Genomic DNA, 27,757 nt, shown 5'->3' with positions numbered 1-27,757 from the left:
GTGTGTGTGTGTGTGTGTGTGTGTGTGTGTGTGTGTTGCTCTACATGTGATTCTGAAATCAAATAGTGAATAATCACCCTCATGGCGCTTCCTTGCTTTTCTATGCACACGCTATCCCATGAGCGTCCTCTGCGTCTAGTTGTCAGCTGTGGGTCCTGTTCTCCGAGCTGCTCACAGCTTTCAGATCCAGTCATTTGTTCACTTCGTGCCTTTGTGTCCCCTGCAGAAGAACCGATGAAAGTGAAAGATGAGTACAGCGGAAGAGATGAGAGCATCCTGAAGCCGGAGCCCGGAGGAAACGCAGAAGAGGGTGACATTCCTTACAGCTACACAAGGGAATATAACGAATATGAAAACATTAAGCTGGAGAGACACGTCCCGTACGACAGCAGCAGGCCACCCGGTGGCAAGATGAACTGCGACGTGTGCGGGTTGTCCTGCATCAGCTTCAATGTCCTGATGGTCCATAAGAGAAGCCATACCGGTAAACAGGTCTCCTCTGCTCGCTCTCAAACCCGCCCTCGTGCAGCTATGTGAGGAAGGAGGTGGTGGGGTTTGACTCTCTTCTTGGATTTCCCCATTGCCTTCCGCTTAACTCTGATGTCTCTCGCCCTCTTTGCATTGTCCCTGCTTTGCCCGGGCCTTTGGCGACCACATTGCAAATACTGAGGATTAAAAAAAAAAAAAAAAAATGAGACTAGCGAAGGCCTGGCGTCCTGGCACACATCTTTAATCCCAACACCCAGGAGGCAGAGGCAGGTAGACCTCTGAGTTCAAGGCCAGCCCAGTCTACTTAGCAAGTTCCAGAACAGCCAGAGATATATTGTGAGACCCTGGAGATGGAGAGAGATGGCGACACAGACACAGACACAGAGAGACACACAGAGAGAAATAGAGTCCATAGGAAGGCCCGCCAGCAAGTCACACTCAGTCAGGAGGGTCCATACGATACAGGGACACTATAAAAAGACTGGTGCCTTGACACCTTCTTACACCTTGCACCTCAGCCCTGGTACTCAGGAGGCTGTAACAGGAGGATGACCCTGAGTTCCATGCCATCCTGGGATACAGAGGAAAACCCTGTCAGAAAGAAAGGAGAGAGAGAGAGAGAGAGAGAGAGAGAGAGAGAGAGAGAGAGAGAGAGAGAGAGAGAGTCAAAACCACCAAACAAAACAAAGACTTTAATCCCAGCACTCAGGAGACAGAGACAGGTGGATCTCTGAGTTTGGGGCCAGCTTGGTCTACATAGTGAGTTCCAGGGCAAGGCTACATAGTGAGGCTGTGCCTCAAAAATACCAAAAAAAAAAAAAAAAAAAAAAAAAGCTTGAATGTGTGAGTTCTTTTTCAAAGGCAACTGCATTCAGATGTCAAGAAATAGAGAAACCTTTAGCCTGGCCCATGTCCCTTGGTGCTGACTCAGAGCAAGATGACAGCTACAGGAGTTGCTCTGAGCGGGAGCACTCATTTCTTCAAGGGGGAAGATTCCACAAGGCTCTTGCCTCAAAACGCAGCTCCCGCGTGAGTGACCTATGTCACTGTGGGCAGAAGCACCCACAGACGGGTGTTTGCCCTAGGCCTCTAAGCTGTGCACACGTGTTTCCACTTTACCTTGTGCTCAGAGATCTCCTTTTCCATCCTTTCTGAAGGTGAGCGCCCGTTCCAGTGTAATCAGTGTGGGGCATCTTTTACTCAGAAAGGTAACCTCCTCCGCCACATTAAGCTGCACACAGGGGAAAAACCTTTTAAGTGTCACCTCTGCAACTACGCATGCCAAAGGAGAGACGCGCTCACGGGACACCTTAGGACACATTCTGGTAAGTGAGGAACACGAGCGAGCGGTCCATATAGCAACTGTGGAAACAAGAAAGAGTTAAGCGTGGAGGCTCCAATCTGTCAACCCTCCTTCCCTTGCCCCCACCCCCACTCCAAGAGTTAACATCAGCAGAGACCTCTAGGGCTAACTGCACTTCCATTAAGGCATTAATTGCTCTCCGTCTGCCTCAGTGGAGACCGTTCCTTCAGCGCTCTTGTGTCTGAAGAATGGCAGTCAAACAAATTACAGCTCCTTTGCAATTTTTTTGTGAGAGGAAAAAAAAAAAAGAAAGGCCGCAATCAGTATTTTTATGGTATACTTTATTAAAGGATGGTTTTCTTTTCTTTTTTGTTTTTGAGACAGGGTTTCTCTCTGTAGCCTTGGCTGTCCTGGGCTCACTTTGTAGACCAGGCTGGCCTCGAACTCATAGCAATCCACTTCCCTGAGTGCTGGGATTACATACATGCGCCACCCTACCCGGCTAAGGATTATTTTCTTAATGTGTGTGCCTGTGCGTGCACACCCACCCACCCACCCACATTTTCCAGTGTTCTATTCACAAAACTACACGAAAAAACTTGGTACAGTTTGTAAATTATTGTAAAATGTAAATACAGGAGATGGCTGAGTGGTTAAGAGCACATATTGCTCTTCTAGAGGACCAGAGTTCCATTCCTGACACCCATATCTGTTGTCAGCCAACTTCAACTCCATTTCCAGGAGTTCTGACACCTCTGGCCATGCAAACACTTGTTCTTACATGCATGTACTCAAACAAACAAAATTGCATAATTGTTTGAAAAAAAGAAAAATGTAAATAAGATATAAATTATTATTTGAGGTTCTTTTTTGTTGTTCTGGGCTAAATTTCTTTTCTTTCTTTCTTTCTTTCTTTTTTTTTTTTTTTTTTGTTTTTTCGAGACAGGGTTTTTCTGTGTAGCCTTGGGTGTGCTGGACTCACTTTGCAGACCAGGCTGGCCTTGAACTCACAGTAATCCGCCTGCTTCTGCCTCCCAAGTGCTGGGATTAAAGGCGTGAGCCCGGCAAATGGTATTTCTTCTTCTTCTTCTTCTTTTTTTTTCACCAGAGCTGAGAACCGAACCCAGGGCCTTGCGCTTGCTAGGCAAGCGCTCTACCACTGAGCTAAATCCCCAACCCCTGGGCTAAATTTCTTATTCATTTTATTTCTCTTTTGAGATAAGAGTCCTTTGTAGTCCTGGTTGAATTGAAACTCACTGTGTAGACCAGGCTAGCCTCAAAGTTGTAGCCATCTTCCTGCTTTTATCTTCCGAGTGCTGTAACTGCAGGCATGCACCACCCTACCCAGTTTCTGGCTAAATTTCCTAACCCCAGCTTTTCCCTTCTCGGCCCACTTATTTTTAAGCACTAGGAGCACCTTAGAATTCTTAAAAAGCCACGCGCCGCCTTGATCTCTTAAGTCCTTATTTTGAACAAGCAAGATGACACTTTTTTTTTTTTTTTTTAACATTTAGAATTTCCCTTGTAGAAAAATAAAGCTAGTCTTATTTTCAAAACTGGGACCTTGTGTTCTTGATGTTATCTGTCAAAATTTTAATTTGAGAGAGAGAGAGGTTTGTTTTTATGTCAGTCCACATTACTGCTTTGACTAAACCCCAGCCCCAATCTCAAAACTCCTCTTAATTCAGAGTAAGATTAAAGAAGCCAACCTCAGCAAACCCACAACAGGTCATATGGGGTTTCTTTTTCTCCTCTCTCTCTCTCTCTCTTCTCTCTCTCTCTCTCTTTCTCTCTTTCTCTCTCTCTTTCCTTTTAGCTCATTTGTCAATGTAACAAATTAGGAATGGGTATGATGGAGGGAAAAAAAAAAAAAGAATATCTCTCTCCTTTCCCGCATTTTCAAACATAGAACCAATGGATATTTTGAGACAGACTCCAGAGCACCCAAGTTATGCAGAAATATAACGTGTTTAGCCATTGCAAACCTGTACTTTATTTCGGTTTGGGGTTTCACCAGGATCTTTTGAGGATGCTTTTACTCCCAAAGCTATAGGCATTGGGAAATGAAACATCCCACGATGGAGCCCCGAGACTCAGGGTAGCACTGAGGCCTGGCATCCACAGGCACCAGGTTAGATCCATGCATAACAAAAGGAAAACAGGAAAAACACACTTCAGCCTCTAAAACAATGGCAATGTTTTTTAAGTTACGTTTTTATCAACAGACCAGATAAAAATAACCTTGCTTCCATGTAGGCAGACTTATGAGGAAACTTTTGATTGGTTTTTCAAGACAGGATTTCACTGTCTAGACCAGGCTGGCCTCGAACTCACAGAGATCCGCCTGTCTCTGCCTCCTGAGTGCTGGGATTAAAGGCGTGCGCCACCATGTCTGCCTATTGCAATTCACTCTTAATTCTACTATTAAAAATATTCTATGAGGAGAGCTGGAGAGCTGGCTCAGTGGTTAAGAGCACTGTCTGCTCTTCCAGAGGTCCTGAGTTCAATTCCCAGCAACCACATGGTGGCTCATAACCATCTATAATGAGATCTGGTGCCCTCTTCTTGTGTGCCGGTGTACATGCAAGCAGAACATTATATATGTAATAAACAAATAAATATTTTTAAAACATTCTTTGTGGACTGGAGCGATAGCTCAGTGGTTAAGGGCACTGACTGCTCTTTCAGAGGACCTGAGTTCAAATCCCAGCACCCACATGGCAGTGCACAACTGTCTGTAACTCCAAGATCTGACATTCTCACATAAACACACATTCAGGCAAGAAACCAATGCACATAAAACAAAGGTGAATAAATAAAAGAGAAAAAGAAATCTTTGCGGGATGGGGGGGGGGTGGGTTTCGAGACAAGGTTTCTCTGTGTAATAACCCTGTTCCTCAAACTCTTTGTAGACCAGGCTGGCCTCGAACTCACAAAGATCCACCTGCCCCTGCCTCCAAATGCTGGGATTAAAGGTGTGTACCACCCTGCCCGGCGAAAAATAATTCTTTGTTGGGACTGGAGAGGTGACCCAATGGTTAAGAGCACTGGCTGTTCTTCCAGAAGAGCTGGGTTCAATCTCCAGCACCACACAGCAGCTCACAACTCTCTGTAACTCCAGTTCCAAGGGATCTAACCCCTGCAGACCAATGCACATAAAATAAAATTAAAAAAAAAAAATTCTTTGTTACTTAACCTGTTTTGGCTGTACTTGTTTGAAGCCACTTGGAGAGAATGGTGCCACACTCCCAGCATGCGGGTGTTTGGTGGGTCTCTAGCCCGACCACAATGCCTACAGACCATGTTGTTCCTTACAGTTGGGTGGATGTCATAAAATAAGAAGGATGGCAGGCACCCTACTCTAATTAATTTTATGTGAGTGAGTGTTTTCCCTACATAAGTGCCCAAGGATGTCAGAAGAGGGCACCAGAGCCCCTGGATGCTGGAGTTACTACGGATGGTGATGAGCTGAGCTGCCAAGTGGGTGCTGGGAACCAAACCCAGATCCTCTGCCCTAACCGCTTAGCAATCACTCAAGCCCAAGTAGTAAGGCTCTCAAATAATTTGCTTTGTTTTCCTTTTGAGATTGGGTCTCACTATGTAGACAAGGCTAGGCTCAAACTCACAAAAAGCCTCATGTCTCTGCTGGAGTAAAAGGTGCCTGTCACCACACCTGTCACCACACCTGTCACCACACCTGGCCCCATTTTATTCTTATACCACACTACCCTCCTTGAAGAATAAATGATCCTGTGTCCCCCCCCCTCCCTCTTTCTCTCTCTCTCCCCCTCTCTTCTTCCCTCCCCCTGGGACTAGAGTTACAGCTGGCATGAACCCACTGTGGGTGCTGGGAACCAAAGCCCAGTCCTCTGGAAGAGCAGCCAGTGCTCTTAACTGCTGAGCCATCTTTCCAGCCCTTGAAGCCTGTTTTTGTTAATTAAAAAAAAAACAAAAACAAAAACACAAAATCTAACTCGTAATCCAGACACTGAGTGAAACGGCAGTCATCAACTCCAGAGCCTTCCCTCTGCAGAAGACCACCTTCCATCTACTGTTCTAGCAGTCCCTCCTAGGTTGTAGCCTTGTTTCAGCCGAACAGATTTGACAGCAACACAGACTTGGTCCTGGTTGGGCCAGCAGCCTCATTCTCAGAGAACATCCTTCTCAGAGCCACGGTCCCTGAGTGCCTGTGTCTTCCTTCTAGTGGAGAAACCCTACAAGTGTGAGTTCTGTGGAAGGAGCTACAAGCAGAGAAGCTCCCTGGAGGAGCATAAGGAGCGATGCCGATCATATCTTCAGAACTCTGACCTGGGGGACGCCGGTGAGTTGCACAGTGCTCGTTCCCCCGTTCCCCCCCCCCCCGCCCCTCCCTACCCACCCGCCCCTCTCCCATCCCCGCCCCCTCGCCAGTGGTGGAGATTATAGACAGAACAAATGAGCAAGGTGGAGAGACAGGAGGCGCTTCTGAGAAAAATAAAGCAGGAAGTGAAGGGAAAGGGTCAACCAGGAAAGACGTCAAACCACGCAACATTTTAATGGACTGGAAGGCATGGCTGTGAGCCCCACCATTCACTGGGGATCAGTACACACAACGGTCTTGAGACTCCAACTTGAAGAAATGTAAAGTTAGCCCTGTGAGAGCCAGGTGGTGGTGGCGCTCGCCTTTAACCTCAGCCCTTGGGAGGCAGAGGCAGGTGGGTCACTGCGAGTTCGAGGCCAGCCTGGTCTACAAAGCGAGTTCAGGACAACCACGGGACATGAAGCCAGAGGGGAAAAGGGAAGCCAGATCTCATCAGGCCTTGGAGGCGAGTGTAAAGACCTTTGAGTGAAACTGAGAATCTTTGAGCACAGACAGGTGACGTCATCAGGCTTCCCATTTGAAAGTCATCACCCTAATTAGTTCCTGGGAGTCAATTGTGTGTGGGACGAGGTTAGATAGATCTTGGGTGATCCAGTTAGGAATCTGTGGCAAGTCTTGGCAGTGATGGGGGTTGACATTGCTCTGAGTCCGTAAACAACATTTTTCAGGGGTACAGCCAGCAGAATTTCCTAATAGCGTTGGAATAGTAGTATCAGAGTCAGAGGTACAGGCTGGGGAGTGCTTCGGAAAGCATCAGTTACAAAGTGCAAGGGTTTTCTTTGTACGGGGCCCAAAGGTGATGTCTTTGTCTGCACTTGGCTTTGAGGAGTTTCCTGGTCTCTCCAGAGGGTTGACTTGTATAGCTCTTGGGCACAGGCTGAAATATTACACTTGTCCTCCGTGTCCAGTGTGGCTTTCTTTCCTTTTCATCTTTTGGTTGGATCAGCCTAAAGCTTTTCCTGTACGGCCCTCAACCTGGTACTTCAGCTAGGCGTGGGGACTCGGTTATTTGCTTTTAGAATGGGAAGCAAGTCCCTGTGGACTTCAGCGTTTGGCAGCTGTAATTGCACGGGGAAGACTCTGAGCACCCTAAAGTGGAGCAATAGATGAGAGTGTGACGGCAGTGTGAGGGTTAGGAAAAGAGTGGAGACCCCTGAGTGGGTTCACCCCTGTGGAGTGGAAGGAAATGTGTGCGCTTCGGTGTAACCCTGATTCAGGCGCTGGCCAACGGAAGCCCGTGCGTCTGCGCTCACCTCTACTTCTCACTCTGATGGCATCTTGGGGCTTATCAAGGGCTCTCATTTCCTTCTCGCTGCTAGAGGGCTTGCTGCTTGCTGCCTTAATAAAAAACAGCTAAAGCTGGGTGTTTGCCATCTTAAGCGGAAACATAAAAGAGACATCTAATCCTACCTTCTCGCTTTAGAGGTGGGAAAGGAAAGACTTGTCAAAATCCGGTGACTATCTTTAAAAAAATCACTAGAACTTTAGTTTGCTTGTTTGGTTTGGTTTAGTTTGTGTGTGTATGTGCACACCTGAGTGTGCACATGTGCACGCATGCATATATCTGGCTGAGTTTTTTGTTATTAAAGTACAACTTGGAGCCGGGCATGGTGGCACATGCCTTTAGTCCCAGCACTCGGGAGGCAGAGGCAGGTGGATCTCTGGGAGTTCGAGGCCAGCCTGGTCTACAAAGTGAGTCCAGGACAGGCAAGGTTACACAGAGAAACCCTGTCTCAAAAAATACAACTTAGTTTTTTTGAGATAGGGTTTCTCTGTGTAATAGCCCTGGCTGTCCTAGACTTGCTTAGTAGACCAGGCTGGCCTCAAACTCCCAGAGATCCACCTGCCTCTGCCTCCCTGAGTGCTGGGATTAAAGGCATGATGGCCACGCATTGCTTGCGGTTCATATTTTATAGCAGCCAGACATAGTGGCACTTGCCTTTAATCTCAGCATTCAGGAGGCAGAGGTTGGTAGATAGCTGAGTGTCAGGCCAGCCTGGACTACAGAGGGAGTTCCAGGAAAGGTAGGACTATGTAGAGAGACTCTGTCTCAAAAAAAAAAAAAAAAAGAAAGAAAGGAAAAGAAAAGGAAAAAAAAAGATAAATAAATAAAGCTGGGCATTTTACAACTCCCAAGAGAGACTGTCTGCCCACATGTAGTTATTTTCCTCCATCTCACCTAATTTTGGCCTCTACTGATTTCCCTTACCAGATACTTCACATAAGTGCAATCAAATCATGAGGCCTTCCCCTACCCACCCCCAAGAGAGGGTTTCTCTATGTAGTCCTGGCTGCCCTGGACTTGCCCTGTAGACCAGGCTGGTCTAGAACTCTGCCTTCCAAGTGCTGAGATTAAAGGCGTGCACCACCACCGCCCAGTTATGTGAGGCCTTTTAAGTCTTACTTTTTCTAATAAATGTGGAGCTTTGGGGTTCGCGTATTTGCAGCTGAGAAAGAGTCCAATATTGTATGCACTTACCACATTGGGCTTTTCTACTCATCAATCAATAGATAATAGATTTATCTTCCACTTTGGGGAATAATAAGCTATATTTCAGTGATCATATACTGTCTAGAGAGCAAAAGAAATACAGCAACATATGTGCATACTAGTCTGTGTGTCTGTCTCTGTCTGTCTGTCTGTCTGTCTGTCTGTTTCTCTCTCTCTCTGTGGTGTGTGTGTGTGTGTGTGTTGTCCCGATTCTCCTGGAAATATGAGAGAGAATCAGCAAGTTCTGTCCCTATGCAGTATGTTCGAGATGATCATTTGTAAAGTAACTTTTACTTTACATCCCCATGCCATTTTAGGAAGTTGAAGTTTTAAAAGTTACCAAAAGAAGTATTTAGGCCGTTCAGAAGCGCTAGATGGCTCAGAAAGTGCTGAGCTACAGGCTAATTTGCATTCATAGGGCTATTTGATAGGTGTATGCAACATATTTTAAGTCTCAGCAAAAAGTAAAGGGTTAACCAAGTCAGCAAGTTTTGATTTTTTGTTTTGTTTTGTTTTGTTCTTTTGAGATAGGGCCTCTTTATGTAGCCCGGGGTGGCCTTGAACCTGCAGAGAGTCACCTGCCTCTGCTTTTGAATGCTGGGCTTAAAAGGTGTGTGTACCACCATGCCCGCCTTTGATTTTTTTTTTTTTTTTTTTTTTTGAATCACAAAATGGGTAAAGTCAGCTGTATCCCTGAGTCTCTTGGGTTTTAAACGATGCTCATACACTTCCCCCTGAGATCCAGCCCCTCACTGACGCCACTCCTCCTGTGCCTTTCGTTTCCTTCCTGCAACTAGGAGTCCAGTATGAGTCCAGTGTTCTATCTGACCTCTGACCAACACAGTGAATTCTTTCCCTAAACCTGAACTCCTGGTTTCCGCCTCCACCTCTCTCCGTACTGAGGTTACAAGCGTGTGCCACCCAGTTAGATGCGGTGCGGGGAAGAGAAGCCAGGGCTCTGTACGGACTAAGCACTCAAGTAGCTATATGTGTCTCCAACCCCAGTGCGGTACATCCTAAGCCTTCATTCCTAGTGTCTCTTCTAAAAGGCTACTCCAAGGCTCCAGTGCATGGAGCACTCGTGCAGCAAGCACATGCTTAAGTCAGAGTGCAGCTAAGTGTGGCAACTACTCAGGATACCCAAGAGGCGGAGGCAGGAGGATTTTAAGTTGGAGGGTAGGATAGCCAAGACCCTGTATGAGAGCCCAGCTAGGGATAGCGCTGCCTGTCCTGGAAGGGGCCTCGGAGTAAAGACCAGCCCTGAAGGAATGCCAGTGCAAAGTGGCAGGCCCTTTCTTCAAGACACCTCCGGTTCAGTTCTGTGTGCCACAACGCGTGCCAGAACTGTTTGCAAGGATGAGGAAGACTAGGCCCCCCCGGCCCTGAAGAGCGCACCATGCACTAAGGCACCAATCTAATAACAGACACACATGAATTATTTCAGCCCAGATGCTGTGAGTGACAGTGTCACTGTACTCCGGTCCTGCTGCCTAGTGGAGTGCAGATGACCATGGGCCCCTTGAGGTTTATGATGCTCACGGGACCTCATTTCACACAAATTATACCTGGAGCCAAACTTGCTATGAATAATCAGCAGTTCCAGCAAGAACAAGCCTTTTTGTCTGCAGCGTTGACACTCAAACCCAGGGCCGAGCGCATTCCAGACAAGCACTCTGCCACCGAAAATGACACTTAGAAAAAAAAAAAAAAAGAAAATGACACTTAGAAAATAATGAGCTAAAACAGGACCTGATGACCCACACCTTTAATCCCAGCACTCAGGAGGCAGAGACAGGAGGATCGCTGTGAGTTCAAAGCCGTCTTGGTCTACAATGTATATTCTACATAAGCAGTTCCAGGGCTATATAGGAAGACCCTGTCAAAAAGACAGAGAAAAAAAAACCCTAAGTGAATAAGTAATTATGTCTATTTGTGAGTCCAGGAGTTCATTTTTGTTTTCTTCTTTCTCTTTGTTTTAGTTGAGCAAATGCAAGCACAAGGGTTTTGCAATGAAGTTGGATTTTTAACAATGTAACACACTTTTTCTTCTAAAAGTTAAAAAAAAAAAGCAAAAACAAAAATCAAGTCCGTTTCCCTAGCAGCCTTCTTCATATTGCTTGCTCCACAGGGCAACAGTTTCATGTGACCTTTTTGTTTGAAGCTGCCTTGTCTTTGATAGCAATCTGTTGTTAGACAATCTTGTTGCACAAGGGCTCCACTTTGTTCCCGTCTCTATTAGCTGCTGACCACACCATAGAAGAGACAGGAAGCAATGGCTGCTTTAAGCTCCATTTAACACTTCAAGCCCTAATGAAGGATTCTGCAAAAAACAAAAGCAAAACATGATCGCGTAGTCAAAGCTACAATTACTTTGAAATTTTTTTGAAAAGCATCGTTAAAGCTCGTGGGGTGATTAAAGGCAGTAGATTACTTCTGTAATTGTGACTTTCAATGATGTTTTATTTTTTCCCAATATGTCTTTTAAAATCTGTTGCTAAAAAAAAAACATTGACACTTACCTACTATATTGTAGACAAATAATGTAAAGAGAAATTGATCTAGCATTGCAGTCCTGCCCCGTGCCCACTCAGGAACCAAATACGCCACTAACTACCATCCCGGACTCCCCACCCCCAACCCTGGCAACATTAAACTGCCAAACACCACCTAGGAACGGATTTCCTGTTTCATCATTTAAACCCATATCTTCCTCCCTTGCTATCTTGCCAAACTCATTTTCCTCCACTTAACAAGTCTAGACTGCGTGAATAGACGGTGGCGTCCTAAAGTTAGAGGAAGGACCAGAAGTCAGAAGGCCTCTTCTTTCGTCTTTTGAGCATGATTTCTAAATAATTCCCCGAGGCCAGCTAACTCAGACTTCTGACTTGGTGTTTGGAAGGTGGCCGTTTGGTGGTTTTGCTCATCAGCTGTCTGATGCTTCAGAGGTAAAAAAAAAAAAAAAGGCACGCAGTCTAGGAAAGAGAGTATGAGTGTACTCTATTTTGTCATCTACTTGGCAGTTTGAAGGCAGCTGAGTCTGAATGTAAACTCAGTCCCTAGGGTATGTTCCCCTGGTTGGGAGAGCTGGGATCTGAGAGTCAGTGTTCTGAATAGCAGATCTGGGGAGGGGTGCAGTGAGGGAGGAGCCTCTTGATTTCTTGCAGGAGGTATGTCCCCCTAAGCCGAGCTGTGGAAAGCCTCCATTATCTTTCCACCTATGAACCCTCCAGAATGTTACTTTGTTAAATGTCAGCCGTTTGGTCACTGCCTGACACGGTGAGACTTAATCTGGAAATGACTGTTAAGACCAGCTTGGTGGGTTAACCAGGAATGAGAAAAGGTGATGCTATCTCAGAAGGCTGCCATTTAGTGACATGCCCTAATTACAGCTATTTAGGTCAATGGGTCCATGCATCAGCGTCTTCCCAAACATAGAGGATGTTGCTTGCGTGTGCCCACAGAACTGTTGATGCTGATGGTGACTTTGGTAAAACACAGAGCGGGGACTCCTAAGAGATAAGTGGGGGATCTAAGGCATCACGCTCAGGGTGGGTCCTGGGTTGTGATTTGACTGTGAGAAGACGGACCGCAAGGGACAAGGCACAATGGTAAAGTGAGGTCAAAAGTAAAAATTCCCCCAAATATTTTTTTTTTTAATCCTCATTTCAATCGAAATCATTTCAATAACAGGTACAGGAGTGGTGGCGCTAATCCTCTCAGAGTGACGCTCCTAGCGTACAGACATGGCTAGGCCACCTTTTCCCCTGCTTCTAAGTTCAAGGCCAGCCAGGTCTACAAAGTGAGTCCAGGACAGCCAAGGTTGCACAGAGAAGCCCTGTCTCGAAAAACCAAAGGGCGGGCGGGGGGGTGGCGGGGGGGGGGGGGGGAGAAAAAGGGAGAATCAATAATCACTTGGCTTGGAAACCGGCTTCAAGTTCCAGGTTCTGCCTTTCATCTCTCTGCTCAAGGGGCTTTGGGTAGCGCCACATCTGGCGGTGGTTACCACGAAGGAAATAATATGTGTGATCATTTCCTGTCTGGTCACTTGAACCTGTCCCTGGCCTGAACAGAATTTGACCCACTTCACTCAGTAGCAGTGTTCTGTCACCAAGTGCCGGAGTCCAAAGATCCTACCAAGTCTGAATGCTCTTAGGCCCCTGGTCCTGAACACAGTGTTTTCATTTACATAAACCGTTGTTGACGGCTGGACCAGAAGTAAGGATGTGCTTCTTTAGAGCCAAGACTTACTTTATGACAAGAAGCAAAGTTCAAGTAATGTTACTGTTGTCTCTATACTTGTTTGTTTGTTTGTTTTCACTTTTGGAGACAGGTTTCCTTTTATTACTTATTTTAAGAATCACAAGGAGTCTTATACGGACAGTTCTTTTGAGGACAGTAAGAAAGCTGAAAGAGGCCGGGCGTGGTGGCACACACCTTTAATCCCAGCACTCGGGAGTCAGAGGCAGGAGGATCTCTGTGAGTTTGAGGCCAACCTGGTCTACAAAGCAAGTCCAGGACAGCCAAGGCTACACAGAGAAACCCCATCTCGAAAAACCAAAAAAAAATCTGGCACTGACTCCCTCAGGCCCAGTCTGACTGTCCCGCCCTGCAGATCTTTCTCTGCCAGTCATTTTCTGCGAAGGTAGCCAGAGTCCTTTTCTCTGATCATGTGTCGGACAGACCATGGAGGGGTGACGTTTCTGTATGCTGGAATCTCTTCTTCACACAGCACATGTCTCTCCAACTACACAACAAGTGCTGACCAGTCCCAAATCTGTACATGCACTAAGCCTGGGGACGTCTCATTCTGCAGCTATCATTTGCTTTTTAACTCTTGTTTCTTAAGCTAATGACATTTTCTTTTTCCTTAGACACATTAGAAGTGCACGGGCTTTTAGTTCAGGTCTTCTGCAGCACTAAGAAAAGACAGAAGCATGTTCATCGTATCACAGTGTTTGCTAAGTTAGAAGGGGTTGCATATTCCATGGCTCTTGGGCCAAACACAGCCAGCGATGTGTTTGTACAGAGGGCTTTTGCTGTTTACTTACTGCGCATGCGTATGTCCGTGTGGTCTACGAACGTGTCCATGTTTGTGTGTACAGGTGTGCCTAGAGGCCCGAAGTCAAATTTGACTGTCTTCCTCCATCACGGTCCACCTTATTTCCTGGGACGTGGTCTCTCGTTGGACCTGGGCTTGCTGGTTCAGCTGGATTGCCTGGCCAGCAAGCCTCCAGGACCCTGCTGTCCCAGCTGCCCGCACCGCCCCCCTACCCCGTGCCAGCATTACAGGCTTGGGCCACAGCACGGACCTTTTTAGGTGGGTTCTGGGCATCTAAATTGAGGTTCCCATGCTTCTGCGGCAGGCACGTCACTGGCATGTCCATCTTTGCATTTTGTTTTGTTTTTTGTTTTATACTACACACAGCCTTGCTTTCAATAAAGTTTTGTTTTGTTTTGTTTCATCTTTGCATTTTTGAAGAGCTCTAGAGTAGGAAACACAGTATACAATCCCACAAACTTAAAAATATTTATTACCAACATGAGCATAGGAGCGTGCATGTGCAGTCCACCAGAGGGTCCCGCACTTGAGGGCAGGCAGCCTCGGAGCTATGTGACAGAAAGACCCTGCAACAAAAAGAATAATGGTAAATAATCGTACGCAATGTTTATTATTTGGTCTTTTGCTGAAATGATCTACTGATCCTCGATTCGGGGCCCGTGTTATAAAGTCTTAGGCCTTGTGTTTCTAGCAGATGTCATAGCAGTTTTCACTCTTTAGGCATGACGTCTCATTGGGTACTGCTATGTCAAAGGATATTATATTTGTTCCACTTTATTTACTATTTGGCACTCTTTTTATATTCTTCTAGTGGACTGAAATTCTGGCTGCTTTCCCTCTCCGGAGTTTCACATGGTAGCCTAGGATGGCCTACAACACACTGGGTAGCCCAGGCTAGTCTCAAACTCATGGCAATCCTCTTGCCTCAGCCCCCCCCCCCCAAGGATTGGGATTACAGGATCGAGCTGTTGTTGTAGCTGCCTTTTAAAATCATCCAGTGAGCTTTGAAAGCACCGTAGTCCTGGCTCCTCTGCAGGGTAAAAGGAAGCCTACCTATAAATATTCCTTACGTGTGTATCAGGCAATTAGGCGACACTCCTGCACAGCCAGGCCTGAAAACCCCAGCCTCTGCCACTCAGATGTCAGCAGGCAGCTCCTAGTCTCCTTTTTCATTAGAAATATAGTATGTGGATTTCTCTTTAATGTCAAGACAGCAGTGTGGCTCGGGGACACTTTAGTGGAAACAATTTCGAGAGGTGAAGAGCACGTGAAGAGAACCCAGAGAAACGGAATTCGAAAGATTAAAAACTGAGAGAAACGTAGCAAAGAAGAGGAAAATGACTCAGTACCTCAGTACCCAAATCACTGGGCAGATTTCTTACTATCTGCGTGAGTGTATCTGTTTTTCAGAGGTACCATTAACATAAACAGAGCAGTAAATCTGGGGCACCGTGCCTTTTTTTTTTTTTTTTTTCTTTCTTTCTTCTTTCAAAGTTGTTAAGAAGAATTACACCAGTGTGCAGGTGTCACATGCAGTTACTCAGAACCAGAAAGAAGTCTGGTGGGGGGGGGGGTCAGAGGACCTCCATCTCTCTTTCTCTCTGCAACCAACCACGTCCAAGCTGTTTCTTCAACACTTCCTCTTGCTAATGAAGGTGCTTGCAGGGGATAGGCCAGGCTTTCCCATATCAGCATAAGACTGCAAGATTTGAATGTGCTCAGAGTCAGCCTCACTGACCACAGCAGGTACCCAGGGCAGGAAATCTGAGCAGAAACAACAGGTAATGAGCACCCAGTGCACCAATACCACCTCCCACCCACCCCCACCCCCCACCCCCCACCCCCGTTTCCCTCCTCTCCTCATCCTTTACTTACCAAGGCTATCTTCTCCCCTCTTCCCAAGCAGCAAGTACGGAGGCCAGACACATCAAAGCAGAGATGGGAAGTGAAAGAGCTCTCGTTCTGGACAGATTAGCGAGCAATGTGGCAAAACGAAAAAGCTCCATGCCTCAGAAGTTCGTTGGTAAGAATGCATGGCCCTTTCTTGTCGCTGCTAGCAGATAACTCCAAGGAGGTGATGTACAGATGCTTGCTGCGCAGGCCCGGCTGCCTCCCCTAGTTCAGTGTGTTGAAACAAGGTTTCTATTGTGTTCTTAACCTTTGTGATCAGTTCAGTTTGACGGCTCTGGTATATAGAATTGAAAATATTAACTGAGGAGCCTTAGCTACAGAACAGGAGGGGCGTTTGATACTGTCTCTTAATGTTAAACATGCTGTTCCTTCCTCTTCGCTCTGAACAACATCTGTTGCACGGATTTATGCAATTTACACCAGTTAAATGTTCCAGATAGCATCTTGGTAAAATTTTGCAATGACATGTTACAAGTTGGTTCTGTTAGTATGCTGTAACTTTTTTTCTTTAATGTTCTAAAGCATGTCGCCATATTTTCTTGAGTTTGATTGAGAGCTGGCTTTAACAGAAAATAGATGGAGGGAAAACGCGGATTTAAGTGACTCAAGTTGATTCGATCACTTGTCTTATCAAAGTTAATTTTTAATATCGTTGGTTTTCACATTGTCAAAAGCCACAGCAGAGTGAGATGGCTGAGAGACAATTATGTTCATTGAAGTGTTGGGACTTACAAAGTGGTGGAGCTGTTTCTTTATTGGCCCAGATGTTTACATATTTGTGACCATAGTACTTAAAATAGACTTGTAGCTGGGAAGAGAGCAGCTAAGTCGGATGTGTCAGTTTTATTATAAATTGAAAGTGATAGTTATCACATGGGTAAAAATCTTCCTCCATGCTGGTGATATTTTAAATTTTATCAACATCTTTCTGTAAAGCTGCTTTACTGCTTCTGACTTTTTTTTTTTTTTTTTTTTTTTTTTTTTACTGCTTCTGACTTTAACCTTCCCTTACTTACTGATTTCAGTGGCTTTTACACATACCAAGTGCCTGTCTATTCTTGTTTTTTTCTCCATCCGCACCCCCCCTTGTTTTTTTTTTTTTTTAATTTAATTTTATTTTTTTGTTTTTTGTTTTTTTTCAAGACAGAGTTTCTCTGTGTAGCCCAAATTCAGAGATCCCCCTGCCTCTGCACATCCCCCACACCCCTTCCAGAGCTGAGATGAGAGGCATGTGCCATCACCACCTGCCTAGCATGTCTACTTTTAACTCTAAGATTAATTCGACATTCTGCTTAATTATATGTTGAGAGATATTTAGAACTCACTGAAGTTGGTATTTCTGCTTATTTATTTTATGTTGTTAGCTAAATACCTTTTGTGTGCTTTCAGTCACTTCAGTAATAAATTGTAGCACATGTCTTTGATCCCAGCACTCAGAAGGCACAGATGGGTAGGTCTCTGTGAGTTTTAGACCACTCTGGTCTACATAGGGAATTCCAGGTCAGCCAGGGCTATACAGAGAGACTCTGTCTCCAAAAGAAAGGGGTAGGCCAGGCGTGGTGGCGCACGCCTTTAATCCCAGGGGGATTAAAATTGGGAGGCAGAGGCAGGTGGATCACTGTGAGTTTGAGGCCAGCCTGGTCTACAAAGTGAGTCTAGGACAGCCAAGGCTAGCACAGAGAGACCCTGTCTCAAAAAACAAAAACAAAAACAAAACAAAACAAAACAAAAAAAGAAAAGAAATCAGTTAGTCAGTCACTGAACCCGTTAATAAATCATGTCAGAGTGAAGTTGGTATGTTTTGGAGCTCTCCCTCTCCTTGGGGAGACATGGCAGGGGCCTGCGGGGATGCCACAGAGACTAGCTCCAGTGGATCAATCCAGATGCCAGAGCACTATCTGTACATCTTCTGACCTTGTGTGACTAGAGTCTAACAAATGCAAAAGAAAGCTTGGACCACCAGTCTCTACGTGTGGACCTTAACTAGAGGACCGTTTTGACTCTATGGAACATGGGATGAGAGCAGCAAGGAAACCCAAGTAAAGACTCTTCACTCCAGTCCAGATTTAATCAGTGCACTTGGATCGAAGAGAACAAAGAGGGTACCCAGTCCTCACAGTTGCCTTAAACCTATGGCAGAAGTTGCTGTGTTTTGTTGCTGTTTTCGTGTTTTCTGTGTCCAGATCTGCTTGGCTCCTCTGTTGCCTCAGCGAGCCACCCAGTGGTTTCTGACTATGGGATTTCAGACCACTTCCAGACTCACTGCAGATGTGGACGCTGGAAGGTCTGGTTTCTCTCATCTCTCAGCCATCCCATCTTCTGGGTGCTAGGATCAGGAACTTGGCAGGATTAACTCTTTTTGCCTATCAGTAAAGCTTGTTCTTTGACAATTCAGTGTTCATTTTCGTACCTAAGGCATTCTGGGTACTCCTCTCTGCTCTCTCTTATGCCCACCCCCACCCCCTGCCAGCTACTCACCCCCCTTGCAGACCTCTTACCCATATTTACTAGTTGGATTTTGTTTAGTGTCCCGTATATTCATTTGGGGTTGTCTGTGTGGCCCTAAGCTTAGAACTAGGCTCACCAGTGTATAACAACTGGACAAGGTTGCTCTTGATTTTAGCTGAAGTAACAGCTCCGGGGCCCAGAGTAATTGAGGCTTTTTTTTTAATCTTTGTGTGTGTGTGTGTGTGTGTGTGTGTGTGTGTGTGTGTGTGTGTGTGTGTATGATAATATAGCACAGTTAAGAGACCTCAAACGTTTAGAGAAATTACATAATCCTTTCTTTCTGGGTCTCTGTTTGGTTTGTTTTTTTTTTTAAAGATTTATTTATTTTTTATTATGTATACAGTGCTCTGCCTGCATGAACATCTGCAGGCCAGAAGAGGGCATCAGATCACATTACAGATGGTTGTGAGCCACCATGTGGTTGCTGGGAATTGAACTCAGGACCTTTGGAAGAGCAGGTGGCGCTCTTAACCACTGAGCCATCTCTCCAGCCCCCTCTGGGTCTCTGTTTAATGATCTGTGAATGAGAAAAATAAATAGACTGAATGACCAGGAAGGCCTCTCACATCCACGGGAAATGAATGTGAGGAGTCAGGCAGAGGCAGCTTGTGCGAAAGAGAGCCTGACTGTGCAACTTCAGCAGCCCCTTCTCAAGGCTCTAACGATAGAGTACTTGTGTCACACGCCCATGTTAAAGGTCAGGCTCATTGAGTTGGGTTCTTATTTCCCACCCATCCCCCCTTGAGGAAACTATCATTAAAGCTGACCTCACATCCATATATTTGCTCAGCACAGCACTGTGCAGTCTGCTCGTTTCTCTTATGTCTGTTCATTCATCATGAAAATAGTAACCATAACCTGGGGGTGGGGTGGGGTGGGGTATCGTGTTGTCTGCCACCCCAGCACTTGAGAGGTGGAGGGAAAAGGATTTGGAGGTCAAGGTCATCTTCTCAATATCAAGGATGGCCTACCTGAGATCCTGCCTCAGAAAGTAAAGAAACGATGCTTCTCGGCCTTTTGCCTAAGATCAAGTGTAGTATCTGTTTTTATCAGTTTAATATCTGATACGCCCTCTATCCGAGGACAATATAGTAAATGGATTTTTGGAAGTAGGAGTTGGAATAGGAGCTTGCTCCGTCCACTCCACGCATCGACCTGGTATTGCAGTACCCCCAGGAAAAGAGAGCACACTCTTCTTCTGGGGCACACTCTTCTTCTGGGGCACACTCTTCTTCTGGGGCACACTCTTCTTCTGGGGCACACTCTTCTTCTGGGGCACACTCTTCTTCTGGGGCACACTCTTCTTCTGGGGCACACTCTTCTTCTGGGGCACACTCTTCTTCTGGGGCACACTCTTCTTCTGGGGCACACTCTTCTTCTGGGGCACACTCTTCTTCTGGGGCACACTCTTAATCCTCCAGCATCAACTTGCACTCTAAGCCTTTGTCTATGAGATTTGTTTTTAGGGCACTCTGGAGGCAGAGCTCTGTGAGTTCTAGGCCAACTTGTTCTGTACAAAGAGTTCTGGGCCAGGTAGAACTAGATAGTGGGACCCTGTCACTGGTGGGGGTGGAGGGTACTGCACAAGCGTGAGGCCATACTTTATCCCTCTCCCAGAACCCACATAAAAGCTCTTGTAAAACCATCTCGGAGCTTGCTGGCCAGCCTCTCCAGCCAAACTGGAAACGCTAGGTTCGGTAAGAGACTCTGTCTCAAAAAATTAGAAGGGGCAGGTGCAGTGGTGCATGCCTGCAATCCCAGCACTCAGGAGGCAGAGGCAGGCGGATCTCTGTGAATTCGAGGCCAGCCTGGTCTACAGAGTGAGTCCAGGACAGCCAAGGCTACACAGAGAAACCCTGTTTCAAAAACAAAACAAAACAAAAAGAAAATGATTAAGGAACCAAAATAGACCTCTGGCCACCATTTGCACATAGGTGTACACACACACACACACACACACACACACACAAACACCACAATTTAAAAAAGAAGGGGAAAGTCGTTGGATCTTTTAGCTGAATGGACCTCTGCGCCTGAAAGTGGTGAAGTTAAGGCATGGAAAACAGAACATCCCTGGTGGCACTGCAGCAAGTGGGATGCAGTGGCCCAAGCCCAGCTAGTGCTCCCCGCCTCCTGTTCTCTCTCCTCCTTCTCCTCTTCTCCCTCCTTCTCCTCTCTCTCCTTCTCCTTCTCCTGTTCTCCCTCCTCCCTCTCCTCTCTCTCCCTCCCTCTTCTCTTCTCCCTCCTCCCTCTCCTGTTCTCCCTCCTCCCTCTCCTCTTCTCCCTCCTCCCTCTCCTGTTCTCCTTCCTCCCTCTCCTGTTCTCCTCCTTCCCTCTCCTCTTCTCCTTCCTCCCTCTCCTGTTCTCCCTCCTCCCTCTCCTCTTCTCCCTCCTCCCTCTCCTGTTCTCCTTCCTCCCTCTCCTGTTCTCCTCCTTCCCTCTCCTCTTCTCCCTCCTCCCTCTCCTCTTCTCCATCCTCTCTCTCCTGTTCTCTCTCCTCCTTCTCCTCTTCTCACTCCTTCTCCTCTCCTCCCTCTCCTCTTCTCCCTCCTCTCCCTCTTCTCTTCTCCCTCCTCCTCCTCTTCTCCTTCCTCCCTCTCTTCTCCAAGGCCTCACTTTCTGAAGACCTTTGGCTGCCAGGAAAATGGCACTGAGTGGGCTGTGAAGAATGAGTCACCCCCTTTAATCTGTACTTAGACTGCACAGCTCTCATACCAGCCCTTGCTACCCTGACCTCTTGAACTGTAAGGGCAAAGTCAGGTTAGATGACCCCTTCCCCAGCACCGGCAGCGTCCTAACCTGAAGCTTGTCCTGTTACAAACAGGGTTTGGCCAGGACTTCAGAGTCAGGCTAGCCTCAAATAGTTAAGCTAAAATAGAGAGAAGATCCTTCTCCCACAAGGAGGAAAAGATAACTTATTTCTGAGTTTTTCTTTTTCCTGGTTTTCATCCTCACACCCCCCACCCCCCCCACCCCTTACACACACACCTTGGGAACAAGACTCACCACATCTCCTTTTGAGAGAAGTTTATGTATCATTTTATTAATGAAAGTTTTCATGTGGAAAACAACATTTAAAAAAAAAAAAACACAGAGCTCTGTCACTGGCAGCAAGCATGTGAGTGAGGTTTTGACACTTCTGCAAGTACCATCAGCCTTCCCTCCCTGCCAAGTGCCAAACGAGAACTCACCTACTTTGGTTAGCAGGGCAGCAGGAAGCAGTTTTCACACCTGTTAGAGAGCAGCAAGCAGCTTTTCTTGCTTCCCACAACCTGCCCAAAAGTCTCAGTGTCCCTGCTTCCATAACAGCCCCAGAGCAGGCACATTTAAGGATGTTGGGACCCCAGACTCAGGAAGGAAAAAGGACCAGAGCATTGGAGGGGTGGGGGAGGCGTGAACACAGGTAGACAGAGCAAGGCCAGATCCGGGTCTGCTAGATACCACAGCCTGGGGGGAGGGGTCCCTCCTTGCCCAGAACGTCACTAGAGCAGCTTATGGCACGTCTTCTGATGGAGCTTTGACCAGCCAGAAGTCTGGTCCCTGAGAACTGGTAGCAGGGAAGTCTTGAAAGCTGTTGTCCTATGGCCAAAGTCTGTCTCCTTGAGAGAAGGACTGTCTTAGCCTGTAATTCCTTGAGGACAGATAACATCCAAGCAGCGTGTCACAGGTGACAAAGGCCTCTGCAGCAACACAATGTGGCTTCCAGCCCAGGCCTCCTCCCTGTCAGAGGGTTTTTGTTTCCTCCCCTATCCTGCTGCTGCCTGACTCCCTCTCCTGAAGGGACTGTTAGTAATTCTAATCTTCCTTAAATTGAGATCAGAATCATCACAACCATCGGGCACCCCACTTTCCTTGCTTATCTGCCCACCCTCTCCCCCCTTCCCTCCCCCTCCCGCCTTTCTTTTTGGCTTGTGCTTGCAGTAAAGAGAAAGAAAATACCTGTGGGACAATACAGGAAGCAGCAAGGATCACACTTGACTCGGATAAAATCTGTGTGTTTCCATTACCCCACGTTGACTGTAATACTGGCTTTGCATTGCTTTTCTGGAGAGCACATCAATTTTTTCCCTTTTTCTTTTGATGATAAAAGCCTTGTAAATTGCTCCCAGGAGGCTGACATCCCAGCCCACCTAGCCTCTGAGCTGTCCCTCCACCCACCTCCATACAGTCCTTTCCAGGTTCCCAGTCTGGATGCCCTCCCTCCCACAGCCCCACCCCTCCCCCCTGCCCGGCCTCCCCATGCCTGTGCGTAGATTCCTATGCACCCATGCTTTTGTAGCACATCTTTAAAGTGTCCCTACGGTTCCGCCCCTCCCCCACTCTCTTTTCTGCGGCACACTAGGTTCCTACATGCAGCCACTGTGGAGGATGCTGCCTCAGAGAGAAGTAATGTACCTGCTGCATCTAGCCTGTGGGTTGCAGTGATGCCTGTGTTTCTCAGAGCATAAGTAACAACGGTGACAGGCCAACAGGCCACCGCCTCACGAGAGCCCGTGTGTGCCAGGCGCTCTGCTAAGCACTCTGTGGACACCATGGCGGTGCATCGCAGATGCTTCTCAAATGCGGTGCACTGATATATGCTGATGATTGTGGGAAGGAATAAAATAAAATAAAATTGCTGCCATTGCTGCCGTTAAATGCCCAATGCCATGCCTATGGGAACTATTCCAAAGTCACTGTCTGCGCAGGGCTGAGCCAGCACGAGCAAGAATGTGCTCACATGTGACTCTTGGAGTGCAACCTGGTTCTCCCTTCACCATGGACAACCTTGGCAAAGTGAAGCAACTTGTTTGGGCTCTAAGTCCCTCATCTGTCAGGGATGGAAGTCCACCTTATTAGCTTTAAAAGTGTGGTAGCAAGCCAAGTCGGTAGCACAATGCTCAGAACCCTAGGGCTGCAATAAAAGCGGCTTTTATCATTAGCATCTTTTTTTTTTTTTTTTTTTTAAAGACAGGGTTGCTCTGTGTTAGCCCTTGGCTGTCCTGGAGTCACTTTGTAGACCAGGCTGGCCTTGGACTCACAGCAATCCCCCTGCCTCAGTCTCTCTTGGTGCTGGGATAACAGGCTTACACCACCACGCCCAGCTCTTATCATTAACATCTTGTATATAAGACATAGTGTGGAGTGTGAGGACCGGAAGTGACTCGTTCTACACTGGATCTTGACCTTAGACCCTGAAGTCAGAGATCTAAGTCTGCACATGCCCAGCCTGTGATTCTAGGTTTCCAACAACCACGTCCCCTCACTCCACTGCATCAGTACGCGTGGGCAGGTTACTTAGTTGAGAATTACCAAAGTATAGGTTAACCACCTTTAAGAAGGTTCACAAGGAAGGAGTAGCCGAACCAGGCGACCTCCTGGGCTTTTGCATTTAGGATTCACTGTTGCCATTTGTGTTTTCATCAGAAGACAACCTCTATTCCGCCTGAATCTGCTATCCTGAATCATTCAAAGGCGTAATTTGACTAGAATCTGGACCCAAGGCTCGGAGCTGCCTTGGAAGCAGTTACACTCTTGTTTGTGGGTTTGCCTAATTTTTTTTTCTTTTTTTATGAGTATGCTACTAAAGAAACGTGAGCTACTGGCGTTTCAATTACTGTAGCCTACCCCTTCTGAGTTTCATACACATTGAGTCATCCGGTCTGCAGGCGACTGATAGCCATCTTCAGCGATCAGGGTTACGGTAACTCAGAGATGAGGGGATCTGATCAGAGGGAGCTGGAGTGCACGTGAAGATCTGAGGTGCTCCCCTTGCCTCCACCGTGAACAATGCTCTGCCTTCACTGCACAACTCAGTCACCTGTTTCCATCCTTACAGGGGCTTGCTTTTCCCTTCCCGCCTCTTTCCACTTGTAGCGCCCCAGCTGCTTGCTGAGAGGTGCTGCCCATGGTGTGGGCTGTGAATATCGAAAGCTTAGGTAAGGAGAAAGCACACTCCTGGGGAGGAAGATGGAGGCTGAGGTGGTGATGTGCCTGGAAACCTCCCAGAGCCTCTCTGTCACAGGGAAAGAGGCAGGAGATTGGAGATCTCCTGGTATTCAGGGAGTTTGGCAGAGCCAGCCACACTGAGAAACCAGCAGTGACCTTGAAAAGATTAAGAAACCAGATTTCATCAACCCTGTGTTGTTTCCAGGGGTATGAGTGTGTGTGAACTCGGTGTTTCCTGTTCTCCGTGTCATTGCTGCAGACAGTCGTCAAGGAGCCAGAAATAAAACCCATTGGTTACTTTGGCAAGCACCTACATTTCTGTTGCTTCCTAATGAGTTGCCAAGTTAGGACATTGTTTTTTTTTGTTTGTTTGTTTTTTTGGGTTTTTTTGTTTGTTTGTTTTTTTCTGTTTTCTTTTGGTCTCTCAGACATTAGCTTAGGAAGTAACATGTCTGTGTGGTGGTGGGGATGCAGGGTAAATGAGCCTCACAGATCTCCTGGCTGGCCTTTCTGCCTCCAGCCGTGTCCTGACACAGCTCACACATTGCTGTTCACTGACCACAGGCTCCTTTCCTCAAAGGCATGTAGACACTTGCTCTGTATTGGAATCCAACCAAACACTATGGGAGGTTATTCCAGATGCCTACCTTTTGGCCCTACTGTGCGTTTTCCCAAGGTCGTCTGTTTGACTGTGGCACTGGGATTGAACCTAGGGCCTCACACAGATTAACAAGCACTCTGCCATTGAGTTATATCCACAAACGTGTTTTTAACCTTTGGAGACAAAGATTCACCAAGTTGCCCAGGGAGAATTTGAACTCCCTCTGTCTTCAACCCGATCCTCTTCCCTCAGCCTCAGGAGAAGCTGGGATTCTAGACCTATCTCTTTCTTTTTCCAGGTCTTTCTTTCTTTCCCACAATATGGGATACAACCCTGTCTGGAGGCACACAGGACATTTATAACTTTTGATCCCCATGAAGAGAAAGCGAGGGCCGGTGAGCGGCTCAGCAGATAAGGGTGCTTGATACCAAGCTTGGCAACCTTAACACAAAGCTGAGGTCCTACATGGTAGAAAGAGAGAACTGACTTCCACGGGTTGGTCTTTGACCTCAATAAGCATACAGTGGCATACGTGTGCGCCTCCTTATACACAAAACAATAAATAAACACTAGAAAGGAAAGAGAAAATGTTAGCATCTCCCAAGTGTCGTGTTTGTCCCTGGCACTGTCTCGAGTGCTTTCCAGTGACTCTGCGAGGAGTTACTGTGTTTGTTTCACAAAAGGTCACACAACTAGTAGCCAATGGAACCAGAATCAAACCAGTACTAACTAGTCCACGTGACTGAAGCACGTCTCAACCACCACAGCTACCCCAGCGTGCGGGCTTACATGTGTGCGAGGCTATGGGAAGTTTGCGAAGCCCCTGTGGAGCTCTCTCTCTTCCTGCGCATGTCCTTTCAGCTGCCATCTCTTCTCCCTCCCTCAGTCAGAGCAACCCAGGTCCCACCAGTTCACCTTCTCAAGGGTTAGATTTAAGCCGGGCGTGATGTGCACGCCTTTAATCCCAGCACTCAGGAGGCAGAGAGGATAAAAATCACAGGTCTGCATAGATGATGTCCACACTATAGTTTATCTCCAGTTTTATAAAGTCTTGTTCCTGCCCTGCTAGAATGGAGACTCAAGAACAGAGACAGAAACCACTGTGATCCTATGTTCTCTTATGGTGCCATTTTCTTTTTTCTTTTCTTTTCTTTTCTTTTTTTTTGGGTTTTTTTTTTTTTTTTTTTTTTTTTTTTTTTGGTTTTTTGAGACAGAGTTTCTCTGTGTAGCCTTGGTTGTCCTGGACTCGCTTTGTAGACCAGGCTGGCCTCAAACTCACAGCGATCCACCTGCCTCTGCCTCCCGAGTGCTGGGATTAAAGGCGTGCGCCACCACGCCTGGCTATGGCGCCATTTTCTTCCTTAGGTTTCTGAACCCTTTTCTCTGAGGCGGTGACAAATTTTGGAACACTGGGATGCCTCGGGACACACAGCAAACCTCTCTAGAATCCAAGGACAACATAGTGAAAGTGCAGAGGCCCTAGTCCCCAGGAGCCCCCACTCCCACCTTGTCCTGCTGTCTTTGTTTCATTCCCTCTACCCCGCTTTCTCCAGTGGGCACACCTCACAAACATGGCCTCACCTATTGGCATCTCTGCCCCTCTCCTTTATCCTGTGGTTTAAAATTGACAGTTCAAACATGCGAGGGATGTACAGCGCCCCCTGAGACTTTCTCTCCCCAGCCTTCCCACGCCCACATCTGGGTGCCAGTGAGCAGCAACCACAGCTTGCCCTTTCCCAGTTTTGGAAGACTCTGGATTTTTTCCCCCTACTCTCTCTTCCAGCTATTTCTTTGTTTTCTTTTTTTTTCTTTTTTCTTGGTGTTTTGTTTTTTATTTGTTTGTTTTTCGAGACAGGGTTTCTCTGTGTAACCTCGGCTGTTCTGGACTCGCTTTGTAGACCAGGCTGGCCTAAAACTCACAGTGATCTGGCTTCCAGCTATTTCTTCTATAACCTCCCCTCTCGCTTGTTCCAGGTGAGAAGCGGCACTGTTTTGATGTCAACTACAATCCCAGCTACATGTATGAGAAGGAGAGTGAGATCATGCAGAGCCGAATGATGGACCAAGCCATCAACAACGCCATCAGCTATCTCGGGGCTGAAGCCCTCCGCCCCTTAGTCCAGACCCCACCTGCTCCCACCTCTGAGATGGCCCCAGTCATCACTAGCATGTACCCCATAGCACTCACCCGGCCTGATATGCCTAATGGCGCCCCACAGGAGCTGGAAAAGAAAAGGATCGCCCTGCCAGACAAGAGCTTGCCTTCTGAACGAGGCCTGTCCCCCAATAACAGTGCCCATGACTCCACAGACACTGACAGCAACCACGAGGACCGCCAGAATCACATCTACCAGCAAAGCCACATGGTCCTTCCCCAGGCCCGCAACGGGATGCCGCTCCTGAAGGAGGTCCCTCGCTCTTTTGAACTCTTCAAGGCCCCTCCCATATGCCTGAGAGACTCCATCAAAGTGATCAGCAAAGAAGGCGAGGTGATGGATGTGTTCCGGTGTGACCACTGCCATGTCCTCTTCCTAGACTACGTGATGTTCACCATCCACATGGGGTGCCACGGCTTCCGTGACCCCTTCGAGTGTAACATGTGCGGATATCGAAGCCACGATCGCTATGAATTTTCCTCTCACATCGCCCGAGGAGAGCACAGAGCCATGTTGAAGTGAGCAGTCAGTCTCTAAGCTCTTATGTCTCAGGGTCAATGTTGTTTCTTAAAAACCGATGATGGCCTCGCCCGGTAGACTGAACCCAAACCCACAGCCCTGCCCAGTCGTGTTAGCTCTCAGTCACGTTCTCGTGAGCAGTCGCGGCGGGGAAACACTGTCCTCGTTCAGAAACTGTTCGCAGAGCTGTCGAGTTACTTTGTGAAACCTCCCTTTCCCATCAGTTGAATTTGATGGGATTTAAAAGCCAAAGAAGTATCCGGTCCATTATCTTTTGTAGCAATAGACAGCCGTCCGCTGGAGCTGGCTGCCAGTTGGACCGGTCCTCTGTGGGCTGCAGGAGACATTTGCTGGGCTACAGCAGCCATATGTGGAAATGCCTTTTGATCCTGTGCCCAGATCCACACAGTGGAAGAGCTGACCAGCCACCCT

General features: G+C 47.1%; 1 protein-coding gene and 1 non-coding gene across 2 annotated transcripts; both read left to right on the top strand.

Moving 5' to 3' along the window:
* Positions 1-234: 234 nt before the first annotated feature.
* On the top strand, positions 235-27,353 carry Ikzf3 (IKAROS family zinc finger 3). Its single transcript, XM_051158503.1, has 5 exons — positions 235-484; positions 1,647-1,814; positions 5,997-6,113; positions 15,609-15,725; positions 26,625-27,353. The coding sequence occupies exons 1-5, from the start codon at positions 235-237 to the stop codon at positions 27,326-27,328; spliced, it is 1,356 nt and encodes a 451-aa protein (XP_051014460.1). The 3' UTR covers positions 27,329-27,353.
* On the top strand, positions 19,123-19,315 carry LOC127200918 (U2 spliceosomal RNA). The gene has a single exon (XR_007832135.1). It is a non-coding gene; the product is annotated as a U2 spliceosomal RNA (small nuclear RNA).
* Positions 27,354-27,757: the final 404 nt, after the last annotated feature.

Source organism: Acomys russatus, chromosome 16 (assembly GCF_903995435.1).
Source record: "Acomys russatus chromosome 16, mAcoRus1.1, whole genome shotgun sequence".
Lineage (NCBI taxonomy): Eukaryota > Metazoa > Chordata > Mammalia > Rodentia > Muridae > Acomys > Acomys russatus.
This window is presented reverse-complemented; position numbering and strand designations above follow the sequence as displayed.